Source organism: Melanotaenia boesemani, chromosome 2 (genome assembly GCF_017639745.1).
Source record: "Melanotaenia boesemani isolate fMelBoe1 chromosome 2, fMelBoe1.pri, whole genome shotgun sequence".
Taxonomy (NCBI): Eukaryota; Metazoa; Chordata; class Actinopteri; order Atheriniformes; family Melanotaeniidae; genus Melanotaenia; species Melanotaenia boesemani.
This window is the reverse complement of record NC_055683.1, coordinates 15,449,532-15,474,666: the sequence shown is the minus strand read 5'-3', so window position 1 is coordinate 15,474,666 and position 25,135 is coordinate 15,449,532. Positions and strand designations below refer to the sequence as shown.

Sequence of the window (25,135 nt, the reverse complement as noted above, 5' to 3'; positions counted from 1 at the left end):
GAATTTAGCCGTCGACTATTGTCGGCAAAAAAAATCCTATCTCTGCTGAGAGTTGCACAAAGCACATGCACAAAGAGGGAAAAAAATATAGAGTGAGACATCGTCTTCTTTTTTTATCTCTGCTGAGAGTTGCACATGCGCAATAAAGTCCGCCAGGGGAAAAACATGGTGGCGGACCAGGGAGTAAAACGGCGGCGGAGAACGTTAAAAGTCCGGGATAACTTCACGTTAAACTTACAAAATAAATTACATACATGTGAGATTTGTAAAGCGGACCTTGTGTACCACGGAAGTACGTCTGCAATGCCCGAACATTTAAAGAGGAGGCACGTCGGACTTACTTAATAACCTCATGCAAGATTTCAAAGCTGAAAGTGAAATAAGATCCATATATAATAATCATGAGATATATAATCCGATTGGTCGACTAGTCGTTTTAATAGTCGGTGACCAATCGACCATCAGAATAGTCATTAGTTACAGCCCTAGTAACAACATCTACACTATCGTTCAAAAGTTTGCGGTCACTTTGCCATGGGATTCAATAGGGAAGTGACCCCAAACTTTTAAACGGTAGTGTAGCTTTACTTTTCTTTCTTGAAATAGGGATAATGTGTGGACATTAATCACAATGGCATTTGTGATTAATTAGGTTTTGGGGACCCCCTGTTCTCTCTGCGAGACCCCCTTGGGGGTCCCAGACCCCAGGTTGGGAAGCATTGCCCTAAACAATGATTTACCTAGCTTATCTCAGCAGTAAAACAGGAAGCAGCCTAGCAGGGGTCAGCTTTATTTAAAGGTAAAATCATCTGCTTGGATGAAAATCTAAATCCTCCAAAGACCTGAACCTGGCAAGGACCATAAAATCCCCTTTAAAACCACCTGTGGCTTTCTCAGGTGAAATTTTCCCTGTTAACATTTTTTTAAACTAAGCTAACCCCTCTGAGCTAGCTTCTAGTGACAGTGGTGTCAATCTACAGCAAATAACTGGTTTACCAAAAATGTCAAACTGTTTCCTTGGGGCCAAAAAACAAACAAACAAAAAAAAAACTCCTCTGGACTCCACATGACTCACTGAAGGAGTGCTTTTTTTAATCTCTTGTCTTCTCATTAACATTATTTTCAGGGCAGACCTCAGCCCAGTTCCTGGAGATCCACTTGCATGCAATGTAATATAAAGGGACAGTTGAAGCGGGAGTACCTGCATCCACATCATTAGGCCAACCACTGGACTGAGAGCTGCTGCCGGCCGCAGGGGAACGGCCTGAGTAGAAGACATCATCCACCGGGCTCTCCATCTCGCTGTCGTCAATGGACTTGCGCTTGTTGGAGCTAAAGAAAAAGCAAAGAAGTGAGTTTTCTTGATTTTAAGACAAATTTCATCAGGTTTGTTCAATGTTCCTTAAAAGCATGACTTTGTGAAACAGTCACCACAAACTGACTTTAAAATGTGTGTGCACATAGTTTGTGGGACATCTGCAGACAGCTGCGGCCGCTTTGTTCCCTCGTTGTTGGACTGGAGTGTGTAAAAATCAAAAGGAATATGAATCCAAAACGTCAAATTAAATTTTTTAAATCTGTGTTTCCATTCATAGTTTTACAGGCAGGACAAAGCAATACGACTGGGGACGGCAAGACAAGCAAAAGGCTCAAATTTGTGAAGCTTGCTGAGTCTGTGGTGGCCAAAAACAGCCTCACGCTCCAAACCCGACTGGTGGGTGAAGCTGGAACGCATTGTTGTGTGAGTTTGCAAATTCTTACAGCTCCATACATCTGTGATCAATAAAACAGAAGGGACTTGTGAATGTGCAACATGCATGTGTGGCTTTTGTTTGAGTTTTGTGCATGGGTCTATGTTACATTAGCATCAAGGGAAATATTCCGCAGTGAGTGTTAACTACCTCCGTGGGAGACTTGCATAAAGCTCCATTTCAGTCCTGCAGCGTTAGATGAGCAGAGGAGGACAGAGGGAGCGATGGGAGAGACAGACACAAAAGACACAAACACAGACAAAACAGCAGACAGGTTGGAGGGACGAGGAGGATTAGTGATGAGGATGGAAGAAGAGAGGAAAGAAAGACAACAATCAAAGTAGAGCAAGCTAGGCGTAAAGAATATTTTAAAGATGTTCAGAAATAAGGAATATTAGTGCAGAATATTCTATCTACCAGTTTATTTTGTATTTATTTTTACCTGGTGGAGGGGGTGGAGGTGATGGAGCGCCGTCCCAATGTCACCTGGTTGATGTTGTAATAACCAGGGCTGTCCAGGTCTGCCAGAGAGAAGTTGGGGCCTGTCGCTGTGGCCACTGGAGCTGAAGAACACAAAGACACACCGTGGCTTTATTTTCACATATGATTGTTATTTTAACGGTTCATGCTTCCCAGTTAATAATTCCCAGTAATTCTGAAGATTTAATGGTTCATTCACATTGCTAGTGGTTGGACCACAGAAAGGCTTGACAGATGAACTCAGTCATATGTGAGGTAACCCATTTAGAGCTGGTGCATCATATGGCATCGTATTTATCCATAAGGAGTCTGTACACGGGGCGCCTCAGAGCTCAGTGAGGTAAGCTAATGAAAGCTTCATTATCCAGCTACGCTGTAATTGTTATGATGTATTTTTCGTAGCTGAATTTTTTCATGGCATGTGCCGCTGACCTCTTGGCCAAATCATCCTTGTAAAAGAGGTTTTGATCTCAATGGGATTTTAATCTGGTTTAGTAAAGGTTTAATGAGACTGAATAATAAATATTTTCTGCAACTGTGGCAGGATACATTTAGTATATTTTGTAACCAGGGATGGGCATTTTAAGCAATAATACTACTGTACATAACAGAATAAAATATTAAACTATTATTCAAATACCTTGGCACGTGTTCACCATGTTGCTAACATGCTGTTTTCCCATTTTGTACCTGGGGTTCAGTAGCCGTGGAAACAATATACATACAGTAAGCATTCAGTTTTATCACTGCTTTGGTCTGCAGAACGTTCCTGTGGCTTTTCCAGTTAACTACATAAGGAAGTGTAGGATGTGTGACTTTTACATATGACTCTGTTTTAGGTGCGGTTAATGAATCTGTGTTGAGAGAAAACTTTTTAGCACTCGCTAACTGAGGGCTCATCTGCAGCATCATCATTTAGTTTCTTCAGTCTTGCACCGACAGCTTTTCTTAATGGAAGTTTGTAAACTCAGGGTGCATTCACACATGTGCAGTGTTTGGTCCACTATTAATGGATCCTGATCTGCTTCTACAGGTAATAGTGTTTTATTGGAATAATGTGAACACCCATTCACACTCTGGTGCGGTACAAAGAAGCAAACTCTGGTTGGCTAACGGTGTGAAGGCAAACAGACCATAGAACCAAAGACAGGGTGTGACGTAGAGGAACATGCCAGATAACTCGCTGCCTCTCCTGCTGGTCACACTGGACAGATTCTAGTGAAGCTATTCTAGTGACTCAACAAATTTCATCAAACCTTCATCTTTAACAAAACTGATGGAAACATGTCTTTAGCTATCATCTCTGACATGAGGTCCAATATTTATTCTTATCATCTAACATCAAACCTACTTTATCTGATGACAAAGCTAGTTTCTGGCTACTGCAGATGAACCTTTCAAACGACTGTTCATGCATGGTAGACTGATGATATGTTAGCTTTACCTGGAAGATGTAGAACTGGATCTAATTTTTGTTCACTTTCTTGAAGGTTGCTGTCTTAGTCTCTGCATGTTTAGCATCAAATCTCAAATTACCATACACTTATTCTTCTGTTGTCTTTTTCCTGGTGGTTGGCAACAGTTTGGTACCAACGCTATGTCATGGTAGTAACACATCACTATCAGATGCTGGTTAAAACAATAGAAAGACCCATCCCATCCAGATGACAGGAACTATTTGATTTTTCATGTAAGTAAAGTGGTTACTGTGGTTTTTAAGTGGTTACATCATGAACTAGCCAATCAAAATGTTAACACCCATACAGACACACAGAATCTCTGATATATGAATGCAGACAGACTTTTTTTCCTTAAGCTGGCTTTCTTTCAACCAAAGGCAGCACCCTAACTGACTCATTTTAATTTGATCACTGTGACGATCATCAAGAATCGGTCTTAATCAGTCATGACAAGGATTTCACAAGTCCCCAGTGGTTTGGAGAGTGACGTGTCTTCATGACTAGTGTGACGTTTAAACTGAGAGGTGAACTGAAATATTGTAGGTTTGGTTATTTTGTATGGGACTTGGGTTACGTCCCCACAGAAAAGTGGGAAAGTATTTGGTTTCTGAATGCAGACCATTTACCATGTCAAAAAACCAAAAGACGTGCAGTAGGTGTGACAGAGACAGTGATTGACATTAGAAATTACAGCAACGACTCACTCTGTGACACGCGGACCAACTCGGCTACATTCCACACCCCTGAAGTCACGAAGCAGTCCTGGAAACTCAAGTGGCCTGGACAAGAGGGAAAAAAAGAGTCTGTGAGTATGGACTGTATGGTAGATGCATATTCCAACCATGCACAACAATTCACTAACATATGGGAAGACACAGAGTAAGAGCTGAAAAACAGATGTATGGAAAGGCTTGACAGGGTGCCGGTCCATGTCATCCAGTGGAGCCATGTGTTTTCTATAAGATATGATAAGCATTTGATTTTGGAGATTTAATTTACATTTCATTTGACCGCTAACATTTGGGTCCAGCGATAATAAAAGACTCTTTAAGTGTCTCACTGATAAACAACTGTAGAAACAACAAACTACAGGTGAGAGGACCCACACTATCTGTACTCTATACAAATGGCTCATTCTAAGGAATATTGAAATAATTATTTTTCTAAACACTTTTTTAAATATTAAATAAATATCAAGTATATTAATTATACATTAAATATTAAATAAAATACCTATATTACTTTCAGAAAATGTGAGTAAATCTAATTTTTAATTGCAGCAACATCTACAAAGAGAAAGTCGTAATAAAGGCATGTTTATCTGCAGTTTTTCCAGAGCAATCAGTGTTTAATAGAAGATTTCAGCCATTTGCAGTTTGTGGTTATTGGGTTGTGGGATTAGGCGCTGAAATAACCAAAACAAGATGCCTTCTTTATGGAAGCATATGTCTCCTAAATCTTCAAATATACTGTAACAAATATGTGCCATGGACAAAGATGCACCTCACAGCATTACATGCTTTTTTTTTTTTTTTGCAGAAAAGCTCAGTTAGAAAAAAAATTAAACTGATTAATGATTCTTTGACAGAGTTTGGCACAAACTGATGAACCATGACTCATCAAAGCTTGGAAAGACAAGACTTGGAGGATTCAACTTTTACACCCAATCTTGGCACCCTCACCTGTCATTGATTGATGGGCTGGTTGAAGAAAAATACAGAAAGCTTTTACTTATATATTCTGTGAATGTTTCTGTTTTGCTTTGCCTTTATATCCAATTTTAAATTTGTGTATGATTTCTAAATACAATGAAGCTTATCAGTGAAGAATCCAAATCATTTCTGTTTAAAAGTAATGAAAACAGATTTAAGTTTTTATTTCATTTTAGGAAACTTCACAACTTTACTGGGACTGAGGATTTTACGATCCATTTCTGCCAAAAGACTTCCTTAAAGGCAAAACATCAAAACTATCTACATAACTTGAAAATTGGCTGCAACTATGTTTTACATGTTGATGGATCGTGTGGTTACTTTCATGAGACAGGATTATTAGCAGTGACTCCTAATCAGCTCTGGCCTAACGATTGTGACTGATCAAATAAGTGATCAGCTTCTTCTGCTTCCAGAAAATAAACATGGCCAATGACATGTAATCACAACATATCTAGCTGAAATAAATTCTCTGGCCTAGCTCACATTTTGCTTGCAGATGGCCGAATCAACAAGGTTTCATTGTGATCGCACAGTCATGTGCAACACAAGCTATACCACCAGCTTTTGAAAACAAGACGCACGCTAATTTATCCAGTCCAAATCAGATAATAAAAATAAGTCTAATGTACATTTTATGTTAAGTTACATTTCCAAGGTTTGCTTGAAAAGCAGCTTTTCCATAAAAAAAAATTCTTAAATTTATACTCACTCTGAATCAAACAAGGATAGTTAGCTTGAGAACACGGTGGAGCTAAAACCCATATTTCCCCCCTGGAGATCTAAACTAAAAACAGAGCTAATGCTAATGTGATGGATAACTTAGCTATCTGTCAATAGGTAGTTGTTTGCTAACATCCTTTAATTTATTACAGCTGCACCTCAATGGCGAAACTATGAGCTCATTCAAGTGCAATTTGGTAACAAAGTGCTTAGTGTGATTTTTAGCTTGACCCTTAACCAAAAATAGAATCCAAATCTACTCTTACCTGACTGTGAAAAAAAAAAGATCTAGCTAACAAGTGTCACGGTCTGATCTGTAGGATCCTTTGTGGTTTAGTTTTTGTTAGGTTTCTGTTTTTGTCCTGTCACACCAGCATTGGAGTTCTTCCTCCTCACTGCCCCTGCGACAACATTTATTCATAAAAGTAAAAGTGGTCATTGTGATGTTTATCTTTAACCTTAATCTAACCAGAAACAAAGTCGACTCTTACCTGACTGAAAAAATTAGCTCGCTAGAAAGATTTATAAAAAAAATAAATAAAAAGATTAAACTGCTAATAGTGACATTTAGCTTTACCTTTAACCTAACCTCTCCTAGAATCTAAGACTAATTTTACCTGAATATGACAAAAATAAGTTAGTTAGTAAGATTTATCTAAAAAAAAACTAAACAAAACAAAACAAATTAAACTAGTAATAGTAATGTTCAAATGACATTCAAATGAACCTAGAATAGCCTGAATATGAAAAAAATAGCTAGCAAGCAAGATTTGTTTAAAAACTTGGATAAATAAATAAAAAGTTTAGGTGTAATCTTTTAATGTTATTTACAGTACCCTTTAAAAAGAAAAAAAGACAAAACAATAACATTTTTTTTGCATAAACCAAAAGTAAAAAGCAGGCAGCTGAAACAAGCGACCAGCCAGGAAGGAAAGGAAGCAGAAGAAACTCTGCTTACACTCAGAAATGTGACTGATAGTGTTATGATGTGTGGACAAATGGCTGTTTATTAACTATACTCACGCTAATGCAGGACCTAGCTTGACCTGACTTTGGCTCCATGCGTTTCTTTTACCTAAAAAGTGATCTAGGTGGAAAATTAAATTGAAATAATTTGTTTTCCTGGTTAATTAAAGGTTAAAAAGTCATATATAGCCTTCAGGTCTACATGGTGTTTGCATTAAGGACTGAAGTTTCAGGGTTGAGTTGATTTCAAATCCACACCCTTACTCCTTACCTCCACCCTCCTTTCCACTTTATCCTTCACCTGTCCATCATCCTCCTCACCTCTCATTTTCATTTCAATCCCCCAACATTTCCCTCTCGTTCTCCATCTCTTGCTTCATCTCTCCATCCCTGCCTGGGGTTAACCACAGCGGGGACAACGCATGAGGTCAGCACTCAGCTCGGCAGCGGCCATGTGGTTCCCATCTTCTAATAACGTCAGCGTGATTTATGAGTGGCCTGCCACAATCCAAGCACAGCCCCCACGCTACAGTACCATCAACTCTCCTAACCATAATAAACTCGGCCCCAAACCTGCCCAAACACACTAACACACAGTGCGTGTTGGGGAAATGAGAATACTCGTGTATGAATTTAAGTATCCGTATAAATGCAAGTCTTTGTAAGCACAAATATTTAATTTAATGCAGAGGTGTATGTGAACATAATGAGTGTGATTTTAAGTACCACAGGACGTACTTGTAAACTCACCATTTGGTGGGGGCTTGACGTCTGTGTCTCCTTGCTGGTTTGAGTTGTCTGATTGTCCTGATTGTTCTGGAAGAGAAAGAAAGAGGGGGGGCGCACACTTAGTCAGGTGGACAGATGTCTGGACATTGCTCAGGGTAAGGGGCAGGTCAGTATCAGAGGAAAGTCTTAAAAAAAGTTGATGGGGGTTGGCACCTGTTTTCATTCTTTCCACTGAGATGTCAGGATGAGACTAATGATGGGAGTGTATTTCCACACGGGTTCAGTCTCAGTTGAAAATCATTTAATACCAAAACAAAAGGTCACTACTGGAAACAAACCTTTCTAAGAATGGATAATGAAGAGCTTAACATAGTCTATTCATCCAATATACAGATCATTAGTGAAATCAATGTGTTTGTTGTATCAGACCCTAGAAACCTAATATTTTTAAGGATTTTGGGGATCTAGATATGAGCTGAATCAAACCTTTGTGTTTATTTAGTTCACACTTCTTCTTAAAGGACTAAAACACTTTCAGTAGAGGCCTTTAGAAACCCCATCTACCCCATTGTTGACTTGTAAGCTGAGATACAACAAAGGCATCATTGAGACTTTCTCTCTGGTTTGTGTTAAACTGCAACTTTTCTTGCTCTTCTTGTTCAATAAAATGTACACTCATCATTTTATCATTGCTACTATGAACCCTGCAGGTTGGGTGAAGCTGCTGGCACACACACAAACTCTTACTAAAAACCTTTGACAGCACAAGTTGAGTAAAGAGTTCCCAGGAAAGCTCAGCTTCTCCACTGATGACTTGTAAAGTGTACATTTTTATGTTACAGCCATTATTTGGACTGTATCTCCTGAGTTTACCTCCACATCTACAGGGGCAGGCAGGCAAACAGAGAGCTGCCTACTTCAGCTAGTTTTGTTTGGCCCGCTGGCTGCCATTCTTCTTTAGATGTGTAATGCAGCTTTGCTGAGTTTTATGGTTGTATCATATATACAATTTAGACCAATTACCCCCCCAGCGTTTAAGTTTTAGAGGCGCCTTGGGCCAAGTCTCCTTAATTAGAACGTGGCCCTGCAGCAGTCTGCACTAGGCCCCCCAAACTCTACATCTTCTAAGCCCAAATCAGAGTCCTAATCTTGGGTGGTGGTAGTGTGTTATGTGCCAGTAAAACTGCTACACCATTCACCCCTCAGTCTGCCTACTGCCAAAACCGAGAAAACAAAAAGAGACAAGAATTCACCTCCCCGTTAACGCCAAAAAGAAAAGGGAGAAACACACAAAGACAGAGTTTCTTTTTATTTTTCTCGTAACACCCGTCCCTCATCCTACTGGGAGTCAGAACCCATCTTCAGGTCTTTCTCCCTCAATTTCTCCCACACTCGTCATGTCTCTAAATCTCTTTCTCTCTCGTGCTGTCGCTCTGTGGAATCCTGGCAGCCATCTTAGCGCTTGGCAGCCATCTTAGCTTTGGCGGTACCCATGCATTCCTACTAGCTGACGGCACACCCACACTTACACACAAACAGACACACATGCTTACAAAGCTCTCTCTCTCTCTCTCTCTCTCACACACACACACACAGCCCCAATGGTCTTAAAGATAAATAGATCTACAGTTGATGTGCAATGCAAAAGGAAGGAGGACAAACCACCAGGACGCCTGTCTGCAGGTATCTTGTCTTTAGGACTAATAGTCCGAAGTCGCACGTGTTGACAACAACATGCAGGGATCAATGCTATCAATAAAGACAATTAAATCAGATTTAGTCTCACTACAGGCAGAAACTTGTAAAAAAAAAAAAAAAAAAAAAAAAAAAAAAATATCTCTTTTTACACTTTGTGAAACCTCTCAAGCCAAAATTCAGTGCATGGTTGTCATGACAACAAGAGACAGGCACACTTACACTTAAATTCCCTAATGATGAGTGGTTGTCGAAGCCTGCGTGTGCATATGTGTCGCTGTTTGGCCTGGCAATTAGTTGGAATGAAGATAATAATATAGCTTACTGGCAGGAGCTCAGTGTGTTGTTTTGTTTAAGTCTCTCTTGGCAGCGAACGGACCGACAGCCGCTGAGCTACAATATCACAAGGCCGACTTTATTACTATATCAGTCGAGCTCCGTTTTATGGTCTTAAATACACTCCTCTGGTGCTATCAACCCAATTTTTCACAACTTTTGTGGTTTTTGTTTTGACTCATCTTGATTCCAAGGAGGAATCAAAGACAGTCACACACTACTTGAGAAGTGGTTTGATAAAGTTTGAGGAAGGTAAATTTGATTTTCCAAATAAGTATGACACAAGTTCGTATTTTATGATAGTGAGGATTCAAACGGGGGTTTCTAGTTGTTAAAATGAAAACTACTTTACTAAAATTAAATTATGTCTTATAAGAAGAATAAAAAAAAAAATTGAGGTTCAGGTTTGCAGTATAAACCCATACGATGAACCGTGGGCCACAATCCTGGGCTCACTCAGGACTATGAAAAAGGTTTTTACCTCATGTAAGGGTGTTGAGTCCCAGTGTTGGCAGTGGCCATTTTAAAAACAGGGAGGTGTGGCTGACAGTTTAGCCTAACAACAGCTCCTTCCATACATGAGACATGGCTTCATCCTGAATAACAAGCAGTCACTGATATCCGTCGCTTTTCCTAATGCTTCGCTCAGCCGAGCCAGTCAAAATGACAGAAAGAAGACACCTGCAATATTTTCCATTTGCATGAGACTGGACAGTAAATCAAGTGAAGTTTAACATACAAACTTCTAAAGAGTCACAGTTTTCTTACAATAACATATCACTGTAAAGATTAATAGTAGTGCAGTAAGTAAGCAGAGCTCTTTTTCTTTCCTTGTGATTAAGCCTGTTAACAGTCTGTTACGATCATGAGGATTTAATTAAACTCCTACAACAGTTTCGTTATTAACTTGAGGAAAATTGAATGTTTACGTCTTGAAGAGTCACTGTGTTTTTCTGCAGCATTGCGTAAAACTAAGTCCTAAAGTCTCAGTTTACTCACAGCATGATTTCTCCCTCATAATAATTCATATAAACTTAGCAGGGACAGATTATTGTGATGAGAGCAGAATAACATGTTTATAACGGATGTGACAGAGAGCAGAAGCTGCAGCTTAAAACCTTCTCAGATGCTGCTTATTGTGCATAAAATCAAGATGGAGGAAACTTTGAGCAGAGGTCTTATTTGATTATAACCAGAGTTAACACACCAGGGTTGTGTATTTCTGTGTGTTGATATGATCTAAACAGATCATCCTTGAAATTGGACTAAATAGCTCAGCCATGGGGGGCTACTATACCTATGTGTGGTATCTTTGTTTTCAGCGCAACTTTACCTATGTGATCTGACTATTATTTTTTTCACTATTTTACTGACATTTTAGGCAAAAAAAACATCAAATCTTAATATGAAAAAATGCAGCGTAATATGACCACTTTTTCCCTGTAATGAAATGATGAAAAATGCTGAATATATCAAAAGAAATTCAACGCCTGCCCATCTCCCACTTTCACATCAGGCAAAACGCACAATGAATTAATTGACTGATGATCAGGCGACTTGCTTTCAGCTTGTCCATCCTTTAACTTTAAATGTCTCAGCTTCTGCAAACAAGGCTGTAACGAACCACTTATGGAATGAAATGACTGCTTATGAGAGCTATCACTCTGAGGAGATTTAGTTTTTAAGAGGGAACATGATCCGATTCTGCACTATGAAAAGTTAAAACTGAGGTTTGATTAAAAATTAATGAGAAGTAAGAAAGAAAGAAAGAAAGAAAGAAAGAAAAATTTGTATTCTTTCATGTGGGTTTTCACAAATAAAATCAGCATCATCCATTTTTTTTGCTAAATTTCCGAATGAATGGATTTATTTATCACAAAAAGCATCTAGTTTGCTGGGTAATATTAATTAAAGGAGGCCATGCTCTCAGTTTCTACTAGTGGGAACACTTTTTCATACATCCCCTTCAGAAAAAGAACAAAAAGTGCTCCTCGTCTGAAAGATATTTCAATTTAATCTATTTATTAGTTCCCTTTTTGCCATTTTCTTCTGTGTTTTTTTGTGCTATGAAACCAATCCATGCATGAATATATGATATAGACATGCGTTTGTTCTTGTTTAATTTTATTTAATTTCTACATGCAGATCTGTGTATGCAGGGTTTTTCTGTGTATAATCCTTGGCACAGTTACAAGCACCTAAATATATATTGTGTCTGTACTCTGAAGGTGGTTGTACAGGAGTAATTGCGCGCAAGGAGCATGACGCTTCTAATAAACAACGATGCTTCATCCTGACGGGGAACAATAGAGAAGCTGTGTGTTATTATATTATTATATATGCTCTATAGACCACCTGCAGGGAGAAATCACTGCCAGCAGGCCCCCAATCCCTGCAAAACCCTTTGTGCACACCCACACCGATAACACATGCATGACACTGACTGGGACATACGTACCCACGTATATTTACGTGTAGGTTCGAGTGTTAGCACATACACATGGATAACACATGCCTCCAAAGCACAAACACGCTCTCTCTCTCACACACACACACACACTTACGCAATGTTCAAACACGGATGAATCACTCTTATCTCCTGTGCACAGTCGCCCCAAGGCTCCCTGCACATGCCCTGCTAGAGATAATACAACAGACACACACACAGTGCATCAACCACACCATGCAATCGCTCTAATCACACACACACACACACACACAGAGTTCATTTGGTTGCCTGGTCAATATATTGTACAGTCACTGCTATGCGTGTGTTAAAGTTAACACTGGCTATACATTTATCACACAGCAGATGCAGACTGTGGCCGATAACTCACACTCAGGCTAATGTACACACACTTGAAAATCACACTTATGCAATCAGTCAGTTCATCTTGCACACCAAAAAAAAAAAGCACGCCACACACACACATGTAGGCACAATTACACGAGAGCCGATCATTAAGACACTTGAATGTAAAATCACACACACATGCTCACTTAGTACACTGGCAGCCATTGCCGGCGCTAATGGACTCATTTTCCGGCACGCATTCATATCCGAGAGCATGCCGCGCACGCTGTGCTAATTTACCCAGCAGTCTGCGGTGTTTGTTTGTGTGTTGCAGGCGCACGTGAGCAAACAGGCCTCGTGTAATTTAATGTGCACAAAGAGAAGGGGATTTTTAAGACAGTTGATAGACTATAAAAATTCCCATCATCATTCCCGAACTGAAGATAAAACGGAACGGCTTTGGATGTTAAACTTGGCTGGAAGGACACGAGTGTTTCCATAAATCAGCTCTTCCAACGTGAGGAATTATCATTGTGTCTGATGAGAATGAGCTGCATCTTCCTGCAGCTGTCCTTCAATACAGTACCTCCTCTGAAACATCCACCCCTCGTCTCCCTTTCAACCCTCTACTTGACCAGATTCATATTCATGCAAACATACACAGATGTACTATTTTTAGCAAGAACAGAAAGTGGGTAAAATACCGGCAACAGCTGTCCAGCTGTAGCTACGATATCTATGACTTGTGCATGTGTCAGCATTAGTCTGTGTGTGTGTGTTTGTGTATGATGTATGATGACAGATGAATGGCAGACTGGGGTTGGACTGTTTAAAGATTGGTTTGGTTTATTAAAGCCAGTCTTTATGGATTTAACCGTTGTTTAGACAATAATCAAATGACACAAACCAGGCAAACCTGCAACAACAAACAGCAATTAGCTAAAGAATTAAAACACGGCCCTGCAGTTCTTTAAAAAACACTTCATGTGCCGAAGCCAATAACACTTTCCTTTTAAAAGCTTTTATTCTTTATTCATTTATCTTACAGACTCATTTTGCATGGCGTTTTTTAAGGGTCACTAGTACAGAGAATATATCTATACATACTGCAAAGACTATTAGCTCTTCCTGCTTTCTTGGAAATCAGATGTCAGAGCTGGGAACAGGATCACGCCCAAGAGATCGGACTATGGTGGTAAGCTTTTTCTTTATTAGCAGTGGAGGATTTTGCACATAGTAAAACAATTAAGCCTCATTTATGTTCTGCGTTAAATATACAGACAGAGCCTTCTATCCATCTTCTGCGTCCTTTTCAGAGAGGCTATGGAGATGTATTCCCACGCATTAAACAGAGCAGTACCACCGAAAACCATAACGGGCAACGTTACATAAAAAGCTCACCTGTGACCAGTCAAAGGAACAAGGAAGAATGAAGAAGAAGAGAAAGCCAAGATGTATTTGGTCTCACTGTCTACCACCATCTACTGCACAGGCTCTTCATTAGAATGTCCATTATCATGATCTCCTTCACTGTCACCATGTTTTCCAGTGAAACTGACATCAGAACTCTGAAGCTAACTCTGCAATGGCCTCTGGTGGATGTATCGCCTAACAACCTTGCCAACGTAAAGGACGCATGTGGGCAGTTCTTTTTTTAATTGCTTTCATGTATGCATTTGCAAATTGAACCAATGGACATCTAGTGGCCATGAGAGCAACTGCACGTGAAGGGTGGAAATAGCATCTATTAAGATGAGGGAGGCATAGTAGAAACACCTTTACTTTTTTTAAACATATAACAATGTAATTTTGATTTCTAACCCTAAAAAAAAGTTATTGGCTAAATCCAAACAGGAAAGGACAGATCTAAAAGAAAGAGAAGATCCATTTGGCCGTTATGATTGAAAGAGCCATTTAATGCAAGTCTGCAAAGACTGTGAAGGCCTCATAAAAAAAGCATGTGACTGTACATAACTCACTGGCAGTACAACAGCAGCCCACAGCTGGTTGCCAATTGGACTCGCTCTCTCTCCTCACCCTCTGTGTGCTGTGTCATTTAAGGATAGCTCTCCAGACATGGTTCAGCTCACAGTTAAATGATAGGTGCCTCCTCCACCGACCGCTCCATGGACAGACCCCCCACTGTCCTCTCCCCTCCTTCATCTTTGTCTCACCCCTCCCCTCTCCTCTGCTCCTCCTCAGCTTCATTAACTCCGTTTTTGGATCGCCCTCCTCCTCATTTATGGTGGCGTGTGTGTGGACCAGCAATCTCAGGCAGGTTAAGCCAAGTCAATCTTTGTCATCTGGCATTGCTGCAAATTCTAAAATTATTTGATGCATTGAATCTGACATGATTCCCTTCGTTTTCATGCATCAAGAAGACAGTGCTGAATGACTAATGGTCATCTTTTTTAATGTGTTCACCCAGACAGCAAACGTATTTGGGTTAGTTATAGCTGTTATGGTTCAGTTATGGCATTGGGAAGTGTTTTGTCTGCCAGACTTGGCACATAAGTCGTAGGCTGGGCGTAATTTGGCTTATGGCATGGACAGAGCTTGGCTAATTTCTTTTTCTTGGTTGCACTGGTGCGCCTAACATATCCCAGGTGTAGGTGCAGAACTTTTATCTCTCTGAATGTCTGTCTGGATATTCTGTGTTTATTCCCTCCTTCATACCTGAGCTCAGAGGAGAATGACACCCTGATTATAAAATATTTAAAGGCAGAAAAGGGGTGGGTCTTCTCGTCTGATTGGCTCTGATCCGCAAGCATACACTGTATAGTGTGCTGGCTTGAAATTGCGATCAGCCCTCATTAGGCATTCAGTCAGACGAGTCAAATATCATTTCAAGATGGAGAAAAATTGGCTTTTAGAAAGTTTTTTGTTTCAGATAAATCCACATGTTCCTGAATCCTGCTGTCATGACTCTGAGGTAAATATCCAGGCACCACTAAGATAAACGTCACCTGAACTCTTCCCCAGAAGTTCAGCAGAAGGTAAGAAGCTGGCAGAACCACTGAAGTTATCCAAAATAATTATAAAATTCCACACAACAATGAATTTTCCTAAACCTCACGGGTACATATGGGTGATGCTCAAAAGACAATCTTTAACTCTTTAAAGTTCAAACTAAGCACGACAAAAATGTTTTCTTTGATTTTTTTTTCTTGAGAAATAATACCAATAATTTCAAGAATTAACATTTTTATTATTTCTTATTTTACAAAGGTTTGATATAACAGTTAATGATGCAGTAAGAACAAGAGCAAAATTGTCAAAACTTGAACAGTAGTAGAAAAACAAACACTTGTTATTCCAAACCAAGTGGTAGAGATGACTCAGACAGGTTTACTTCCACAAATTTCCAATGAAATTAATTATAGTCACTGAAAAATTTGGGTGTGATTCTGGGAAAATTGGAGTGTACCTCATGTTTTTGTTGCTGCACCCAAATTAAAAAGTTAGGTGCACCAGTGCAAACTGTACAAAGAGTTGGTTAAAGCCCAATAATGTAAAATCCAGTTATTGTGCAGATATCATGGCCAGCTCTGATATGGATTAAAGCAAGCGCGGTGAGAAACTAACCTAAGTGTAAGTCATGACTGCTGGATACGTAGCTGAGATTAGTTTAGGTAGGCAGCCATGCTCAGTCAACGACATCTTCAAGGCCAAATGTTGGCCATTAGAAAGCTGCAAATACAGGCAGCATTTCCTACAGGGTATCAAACCACTGACATCCTGAACTCAGATACTAACCCCCCATTTTTAGTTGTTCGTTTTAATCATCCGGGGAATTATTTCTTGCTATTTATTTTTCCTTTAATTTTTCTATTTTACCTCAAATTCTAAACATTTTTTTAAGTATTAATGCATCTAGAAGACTTTTAATCCCAGTCAACATCCAGAAATTTCTTTAGGACAGCCCCAGTTGTCCGACTATGAGGCTAAAATGAGCAAATCAATAGATATGGCGCCATATAGAACAACTAAGTAAACAAAATAGAATTTATTTGCTTGTACTTTATAGAAATAAAACACAGATCAACAGTGATCAAGCATTTTCTTATCTGCATTTCATTCTCTCAAGTCTTGGCTTTCAGGAAAAAAGAAATTTAGTCATTTAAACAAACACAATAGAAACTATTTACATGTTTACACTTTTTCCCCCAGCTGTTTTTTGCTATTTAGTGATTTAGGCCAATAACTGCTTACTGTCCTCACAAAACCAACTCCAACTCAGCTGCTTTTTGGCACCACCGAGCATCAAAAACATTTTCTTTGCTTTATTCCAGCCACAGAGGACCGTTAATTTTCTTCTTTTCAGACACACACAGAACTTTCTGCTCACTTGTTGATCTTTGTCTGCCCCTGATTGGACATTACCATCAATTTAAGGTATCTCATTGGTCGTATCAGATATCCTAGCAAAATAGCAATGATTGTGATCTCTATTTACTACAAAAATGTGATAAATAATTCTGTTATCTTGGATAACTCATTGTGAATTCATCATAGAGTCCCTGACTAAACACTACATTAAGGGCTGGATTGTAAACCTCCTGGATGGCAGTTTTAAGGATAAATAACATACTGTACTCGCTATTTGCTGACAATAATACAGATGTTGGAGTGCATCTGAGGTGCAGTGCTCATGCATCTTTACCTGATTGAACTGTAACTTATGGAGACACAGAAATCCCAAATATAATGTAGGATTATGCAGCCTGTAAGGAAACTGTAATTGGTATCACTAAAATACATGGCTGTGCATCCTCAACCCAATGCTCCACCCGCACCCCCAGCCCATCCAGCAGCCTCTGAAAAAAGAAGCCGAACAGCCTCCCCAATTGGGTTTCGCTTAAGAGGTTTATCAGTATGTTGCTAAACATTCTGACCTTTTTTTTAATCTTTAATGCGCTTAAAATGTTCCAAACCCTCCTAATCTCTGCGGCTATCCCACACAGATGTTCACCCCGCTCTTTTATTGGACTTCATTTTAACCTTGTTTTTTCTTTTTTTTACCCTCCTCCTCCTCTTTCTCCACCTCCTTCCTCTTCCCTCCAACACCCTTTCGTTTTCATCCTTTCTCCAGTTTTTTGAGAACTACTCATCGCCTTCTGATCGCCCCACCACCGCCTCTTGCATTTCAATCTTCTACAAGCAAATCTCGTTCTGAGCCTGGCTTTTAAGCTCGAGGTTTCTGATTGGACACCACCATACTTGGGGGGAGTAGTATTTACTTTGATGGTAGAGCTCAGCTCAGTGTGACCACATTTAAGTTCAGAGAGTTGTGCAAATACCCCTGGATGTTTCATGGGAATTAGTTTCATTAGATAATATACAGTTAGGTGAAACAAGATAATAACAGGGATGGGGAGAACATTGTGGTTATTCCTGCTGAGTTGTTAGGACATCTGGAACAGCAGCTTCCACACAGTTATCGGCTTTAGCAGTTTAACTCTATGCTTGCTTGTTTGAGTGATAACATAATCAAAGATACATGATAATGATAATGTGTAGAGAAAATAAAGAATTAAAAATGTTGATGTTTATACTCAAAAAGCTGCTGGATCCCATTAAAACTACCCCTCTGTGACTGGGGTAATGGCCCATTTACCGTCACTGGAGCAGCTCATTTTTCCTCACAAATTAAGACTGAGCTTTCACGAATGGAAGGAATAACACCGGGGCTTTTCTGTTTTAGGATGGATTTTCCTTTCAGCTATTTTTGGCACCTTCTTGGGAAGTTTATTTGGCTTCTTTCTCCACACCCTAGCTATTAAGATACTTTATTGTCGTTATACAAGTATGTATAACAAAAATTAGAGCAGCAGCTTCAGGACAGCAGTTACAGGCTCCCAGGAAGCAAATTGTCATCTTTTTTTGTCTTTTTTGATGCATTCAAACATATTTCCCGAGTCTGTATAAATCAATCTTTGTGCCCACATTCAGTGCAAAAGTGACAATGGTGCATCTCGGTGTAGTTCTGTGAATGTCTGGCATGTAACTGCATGTGACAGCACGGCATGGGGCGATGCGATTAATTGTGAAATGTGTTTCCGTGCTAGTAGTGCTGAAGTGTGAATGTGTGGGCGTAAAACTATAAATACATCGTTTGGTGGCTACGTGATGTGAGATTGTGTCTTCTATATGTTTATGATCGTGTGTGAGTGCAAAAAATTTCTGGAGAGCACATGTTGAGGCGCAGTTGGAGATAAGCATGTAAACATCTGTGACTGACAGGCTGTGCAGCAGAGTGTGGGAGGGAGACGGTGTTCTTTTATTAAAACACACAAGCATGCATGTGCAGCATCTATAGCTGTGTTGTGGGAGTATTTGCATGTGGGTGCTCAGCCACCCACCCCCTTCTTCTTCTCAGATCCCGTCTATATGTGGGAAAGTTCAATAAACTGAGGGAGATAATTCTGTGTTAGATGCACATCTGTGTTTGTGTGTATGTGTGTGTGTGCACTACGTGGCCGCCTGGCCCGAGCCCTGTGCCAGCAAGGAGCAGGTGTGGGGAGGCAGCCTTGCATTGCCCGTTGCCCATCTGCGTAGCCGTCTGTGTGCCGCCTGCGCCCTCTCCGTGCCAACGCCACACAGAGCTGGGGAGCCGGGGGGTGAGAAGGGGTGAGAGGGGGCCTAAAGGGAATCAACCATGGGAGAGAGAAGAGGGCAAGGGGGTGGAAGGATGGAGGGAGCTGGCATGTTGCCCATGTGTACCCCCCCTCTTCTCTCCCTCTGCCCTGTTTCTTTTATCTCAGCCTATGCTGATGAGCTGTGATATACAGGGGAGAGATGGGCGGGGGGCACAGAAGGGGGAAAACTCTCTAGCAAAAAATCCCCCTTTGATCTAAAGCTCATCTCCAAAGCTTTTACTATAACACTTATATTAAAATTCTCTTTTTCCACAACATTTTCCCTTTTGATTTGAACCTCTACCTTTAATTTGAACTGTAGTGTGTAACTCTGTGGGGTAAACTGTGATCAACAGCTTACCATTTAGGGGATCTACGGCATGTATTTCCTGTCCAGGAGGTTTACAATCCAGCCCATTGTGTAGTGTTTATTCAAAAACCATATGGTAAATCCTAAGTGATTCATGATAACAGCATTATTTATAATATTTATCTGAATTTCTCCTTTATTTAACCAGATTTAACCAGACCCAAAATTATGATAAAGCCCTTCATGTCAAACTTTCCACCAATCAGACAGGTTGAATCAGGAACCCCCAACACCGGTCCTCAAGGCCCACTATGATTTAGACTATCAATGCTTTCCTGCTTCATTTAAATTAGGCATGCTGCAGAAGGGACACATCTAACACCTGCAGGATAGCTGTCTTTGAGGACCAGGGTTGGAGATCACTGACTTAAACTGACGGTAATGTCCAATCAGGAGCAGCCAAAGATCAACAAGTGAGCAGAAAGTTCTACATGTGTCTTATAAAAACAAAAATAATGGTTCTCTATGGAGGAATGAAGCCAAGAAGATGTCTTTAATGTACAGTGGTGTCCAAAGCCAGCTGAGTTGGAGTTGGTTTTGTAAGGATAATAGATAAATAGCAGCATAAATGACTGTTAAAAAAGTGTAAATATATAAATAGTTTATGTTGTGTGTTTGTTTCAATAACAATATTTTTTTCCTAAAAGCCACGACTTGAGAGAATAATCTGCAGATGAGAAAAGGCTTGATCTCTGTTAATCTGTGTCTTATTTCTACTATTTCTGGAACCTACTGTATCTGGAAAGAACTGTTAGTACTTTGTAGAAATATCTGTGCTTTGTTAGTGTTGTTAGTAAATCCAGGTTAAAGACCCACCTGTTCTCTTCTGAATTTGAAAAGTTTTTATTTAAAAGTCTAAATTATCTTGTTCTTTCTTTTTCTTTTGTTTTTACTTTTTCATGTTTCAGTGTTTCTGTAAAGCACATTGAGCAATCCTATTGTTAAAATTGTGCTATACTAATAAACTTATCTTGCCTAGTAATAAATTCTGTTTTGTTGTTTATGGGTGGCCTTTATGGTGTTATATCTATTAATACACTCATTTTACATAATTATAGGCTCATAATCTGAGAACTGAAGCTATCCTGAAAAAATTATTGGTTGACTGTGCTTACAAGGGTTGAGCATCTACACACATTTCTTTTTCTACTGAAAATGGACCAAAAAATGGCAAAAAAAAAAGAGAGGGGGGGGGGCTTGGAGTTTTAAGGGTTAAAATGGAAACGCATATGGAGAGGTGTTGTTACTCCATTTGGCCTGCAGATGTCGCTTGTTGGCAGCACGGGGGCAGCAACACATGCTAAAGAAATCTGCCTCTCGCAGGGGAAAGAGAAAGCAATGGGAACGATTTCAGCAGAAGGGGGGAGGACGGGGTGTGAGAGCCGAGAGCTCTCTGGCGTATCGGGCGTCAGTTAAAATACCTAAATATCTGCCACTGAACTGTATTTTTAAAGCTACCCCCCAACAAAGGTGTGTGTATTGAGTTTCTTGCAAACTGAAGTGAAAGATGTGAGCCCTCCCTGCTGCACTCCATTTCCCGTGTTGAGATATATGCATGTGTGTTTTAATGTGTGTGTGCAGCAGGGTCCGGGCACAAGTGGGAACAGGGATCATGTGATGCCAGGCTTTGCCAGGGAATGAGAGGGGGAGAAGATATGGAGGCCAAAATAAAAAGGAGAGAAGTCAGGACAAAAAAAAAGACATGAATGAAAGAGAGAAAGAAAGAGAGATAGTTTTGGGGGGCTGTGGGAACATTTTGCCTTGCCAAGAAAGACGAGAGCACAGGGAATAAAAGGAGGAATGAGAAAAGAAGAGAGGAATTGGTTGGCAGAGCAGGAGAGCAGAGGAGGGTACAAAAGGGGGCACCGGACAGGAAGCAGACATGACCAAAACCCAGCGCTATGGCGGGAGGCGAGGAAAAGCAAACACACGCCACGCCGCAGCACCCACGAGGCTCTGCCATCACTCTGCCAAAAGCTAAATGCTGCAAAACTACCCTCCCAGTATCCACCAGCATATATCCATAAGAGTAACTGGGACTGAGGAGACGTGGGCATAAACTTGGAGTGAATTGGTGTCTGTGGATTGTGGGAACTCCACTGGGAGCAGAAAACATGACCCAGTGAACTTTTGTCTTGGCATTTTATCGCCATTCCCCACTGTGTCACTTTCCCTCTGGAGAAAGTCTGAGCTGTGAATCCAAAGCAGACGAGTTCGGAAAGCTGAAACAGCAACCAGGGAACACGACAACATGGTGACCTGGTAGCCTATCAAGCCCAGGTGATGTGATATTGGGTCAGCTGATTCTGGTCATTACTGTATGATGACTCAACATCTGGAGGCTACAGCCAGTGTTTCAGGGCTTACTGTAGCCAGCGGGCAGCCAGAGGCTAAATTAAAAAACTCCACAATTTGTATTTTGACAAATGTTTCTAGCCTTTTCTGCTCTCAGAGGAAATGTTTACATCAAATTTAATTGGTCAATGCAACTCAGACTAAAATTAGTCAACAAAAGGAAATCAACAAATCTCATCCTTTGCTGAAAAACTCTTCAACTTAATATGCAGACATCATATCAGGTAATCTGGAGCCGGTTCAGTTGATCAATCACAAAGCTTTCATTTGATTATGTGTGACTATCCATTCAGTCTCTGCAGCATATCTGGGACTGGGTCTACGAAGAAGTAGCCTGAGCAGAGCCACTGCTACTGCTTTTCCCCAACACCCCCCTTCCTGCTCTTTTCTGGGGTTTCCAAGGAAACTGAAGTCCAGCGTGTTCTGCTTCAAGGTCTCTTTCTGATACACCTTTCCTATTAGATGTCTAGACAAGTAATCTCACTGTTTCTGTCAGTACAGACAATTGATGACCATAGGTGAGGGTGGGAAGATGGATACTGGTACATCCACAGCTCCACCTTTCAGATCAACCTTGACAGAGAATCTTTATCACTGCAGAATAATTCAGACTGACTCATTCCTCACAGTGACATGAAAACCCATCATTATTACCAAGATTTACAGATTTACTCTTTTTTGTTTGTATTTTTTAATCCATCTTTATAGTTTTTGTGCTCCTTGATTAACTTTACTCAGCAGCATTTTTGAGAAAAAATGTTTTATCTTCCATTTACAAATTTACCTCTACTGGTGTATGTGAAGGCCATTTGAGTCCAGTGAAGCCATTGGGGAAAGCAGTTTTAAAAAGCAGTTGGAGATGATTTGAGCTTTGTGACATGGTGCATTATCCTGTTGGAAGTAGCATCAGAAGATGCTACACTATGGTCATAAAGCGATGGGCATGGTCAGCAACAATACTCAGGTAGGCTGTGGTGGTTAAACCAGGCTATGTTGGTACTAAGGAGCCCAAATGGGCCAAGAAAATATCCCCTGCACCATCACACCACCAGCATCCTGAAGTGTTGATCCAAGGCAGTATGGATCCATGTTTTCATGATGTTTCCACCAAATTCTGAGCCTAGCTTCTGAATGTGGAGCTGAAATGGAGACTCATCAGACCAGCAACGTTTCTTCATCTTCTATTGTCCAGTGTTGGTGAGTCTGTGTGAATTGTAGCCTCAGTTTTATGTTCCTAGCTGACAGGAGGCACCTGGTATGGTCTTCTGCTGCTGTAGCCCATCTGCTTCAATCAGATGGTTGGAACCAGTGCTTATTTGACTTCCTGTAGCCTTTCTATCATCTCCAACCAGTCTGCCCATTCTTCTCTGACATCAAGACATTTTGGCCCAGACATCTGCTGCTCACTGGATATTTTCTCTTCTTCAGACCATTCTCTGTAAACCCTAGAGATGGCTATGTGTGAAAATCCCAGTAAATACTCAGACCAACAAGCATGCCACATTCAAAGTCACTTAAATCCCCCTTTTTCCCCATTCTGATGCTCAGTTTGAACTTCAGCAAGTCGTCTTTAGCGTATCTACATGACTAAATGTGTTGAGTTGCTGCCATGAAATTGGCTAATTAGTTACTTGTATTAATAAGCAGTTGAACAGGTGGACCTAATAAATTGGCCAGTGACTGTAATCCAGTGTAATAAAAACACAACAGAGCTAATAATGATGAAGAGTATTGTACTTTGAGATAAACATGTTTATAAATTGATGCTTTTGTTACCTGCTAACATCGTAGCTAGCTTGTTAACTTTCCTCCTAAAATTTTCACGCTTTAATGCCACCTGTTCATAATTTGGTGACTCATGTTAAACTTATGGCATATATTTATATGTCCTCAAAGAAAATAAGACACAGTTTAGACTGGATGAAATCCAAGTCCACGGACATGATACGGTTCGTTATCAGTATGACGACATGGTAAAGCATTTGTATTTGTACTGAACTCATATGAGGTCATTCTGCTTTTCTAAAGATATCTTCTACAGACTGACGAAGCAAGGGCTCTCATGGGCAACCAAGGAAGAGAAAATGTGCAGACCTGCCAAAACCTGACATCGTCATGCGGGTGACTGGTTGATTCAACACCTACTTGAACACATGTTCAAATAGGAGGAAGGATCAGAGCATAAAAGGGATGAATATGTAGTCATAACCAAGCAAAACCCTGTGAATAACTCCATCTCTATACAAAACAGCACATGTAAATCAACAATGTGTACAGGGAGTCTCTGCTTTCTATTTACTCCTCCGTCACAGAATCACTTTTCACTAAAAGTCAGGCGTCAGTGTAGTCTGCTTGGCAGTGTTTAAATGAAGTTGTTCCTCTTGCATTGTGATACAATGTCAACAGAATATCATTCATACAATTACAAGACGGCATTGTTTGCAGCACACTCTTTATTTACACTAACAGGCTTTCAGTCTGACGCAGCATGGGCCAGAAAACACTCAAGATTTATTCTGGGTTTGTGAACTATGCAAATAAATGCTCCCAAATCTATCTAGGGCTTGGAGAACGTGTTTTATGAGGGTTGTAAAACTCCACACAAACACATAAAGCGGGCCTGTAAAAATAATGTGCGCTCTGCATAAATGCTCATTTGGACTAATGAATTAGGGGAGCGATGAATGGCCGTGTAAAACTCCACATCCTCCCTGGATGATGCCAGTGAAGGTTTAATGTATGCGGTGCATGATTTGGGATTCGGCTGAGGTGTCAGTTTCCAAAATCTGCTTATGTGTGTGGCCATCCCTGCAACACCTCTGCAAGAAGTGATGTTTTGGATGAAACTACATTTCTGTCATGATGCCACATGCAGCACAATTTCATCTCAAGTGGGCCACACCAGTCATGGTAACAAATAACTAACATTTTTTAGTTTAAGCACAAAAAAAAAAAAAAACCTTATCCCAATGTTTACATTTTATGAACTATTCTTTTAGAAATCATTTTATGGACAACTGGAAATTTCTTAAATTGTAAATACAGTTCCAGGAATATTTTGCCTCAGTTTTTCATTTAGACAAGTATTACAGCTTACAGATGAAATAAAGAAAATAACTAAACATT

At 40.2% G+C, this 25,135-nt stretch overlaps 1 protein-coding gene across 17 annotated transcripts in view; it reads right to left on the bottom strand.

The window, feature by feature from the left end:
- Window positions 1-25,135, bottom strand: part of nfixb (nuclear factor I/Xb) — a 177,297-nt gene that overhangs the window by 33,850 nt on the left and 118,312 nt on the right. For 8 of the 17 annotated variants that reach the window (XM_041996882.1, XM_041996910.1, XM_041996931.1 and 5 more), the window contains 5 exons: window positions 7,831-7,908; window positions 4,396-4,470; window positions 2,194-2,314; window positions 1,902-1,937; window positions 1,202-1,332 (listed from right to left, as the gene is read on the bottom strand). In XM_041996882.1, coding sequence (XP_041852816.1) covers window positions 1,202-1,332; window positions 1,902-1,937; window positions 2,194-2,314; window positions 4,396-4,470; window positions 7,831-7,908 — 441 coding nt within the window. The remainder of the gene's footprint in view (window positions 1-1,201; window positions 1,333-1,901; window positions 1,938-2,193; window positions 2,315-4,395; window positions 4,471-7,830; window positions 7,909-25,135) is intronic. The other 9 variants (XM_041996941.1, XM_041996978.1, XM_041997002.1 and 6 more) reach the window with 3 other exon arrangements.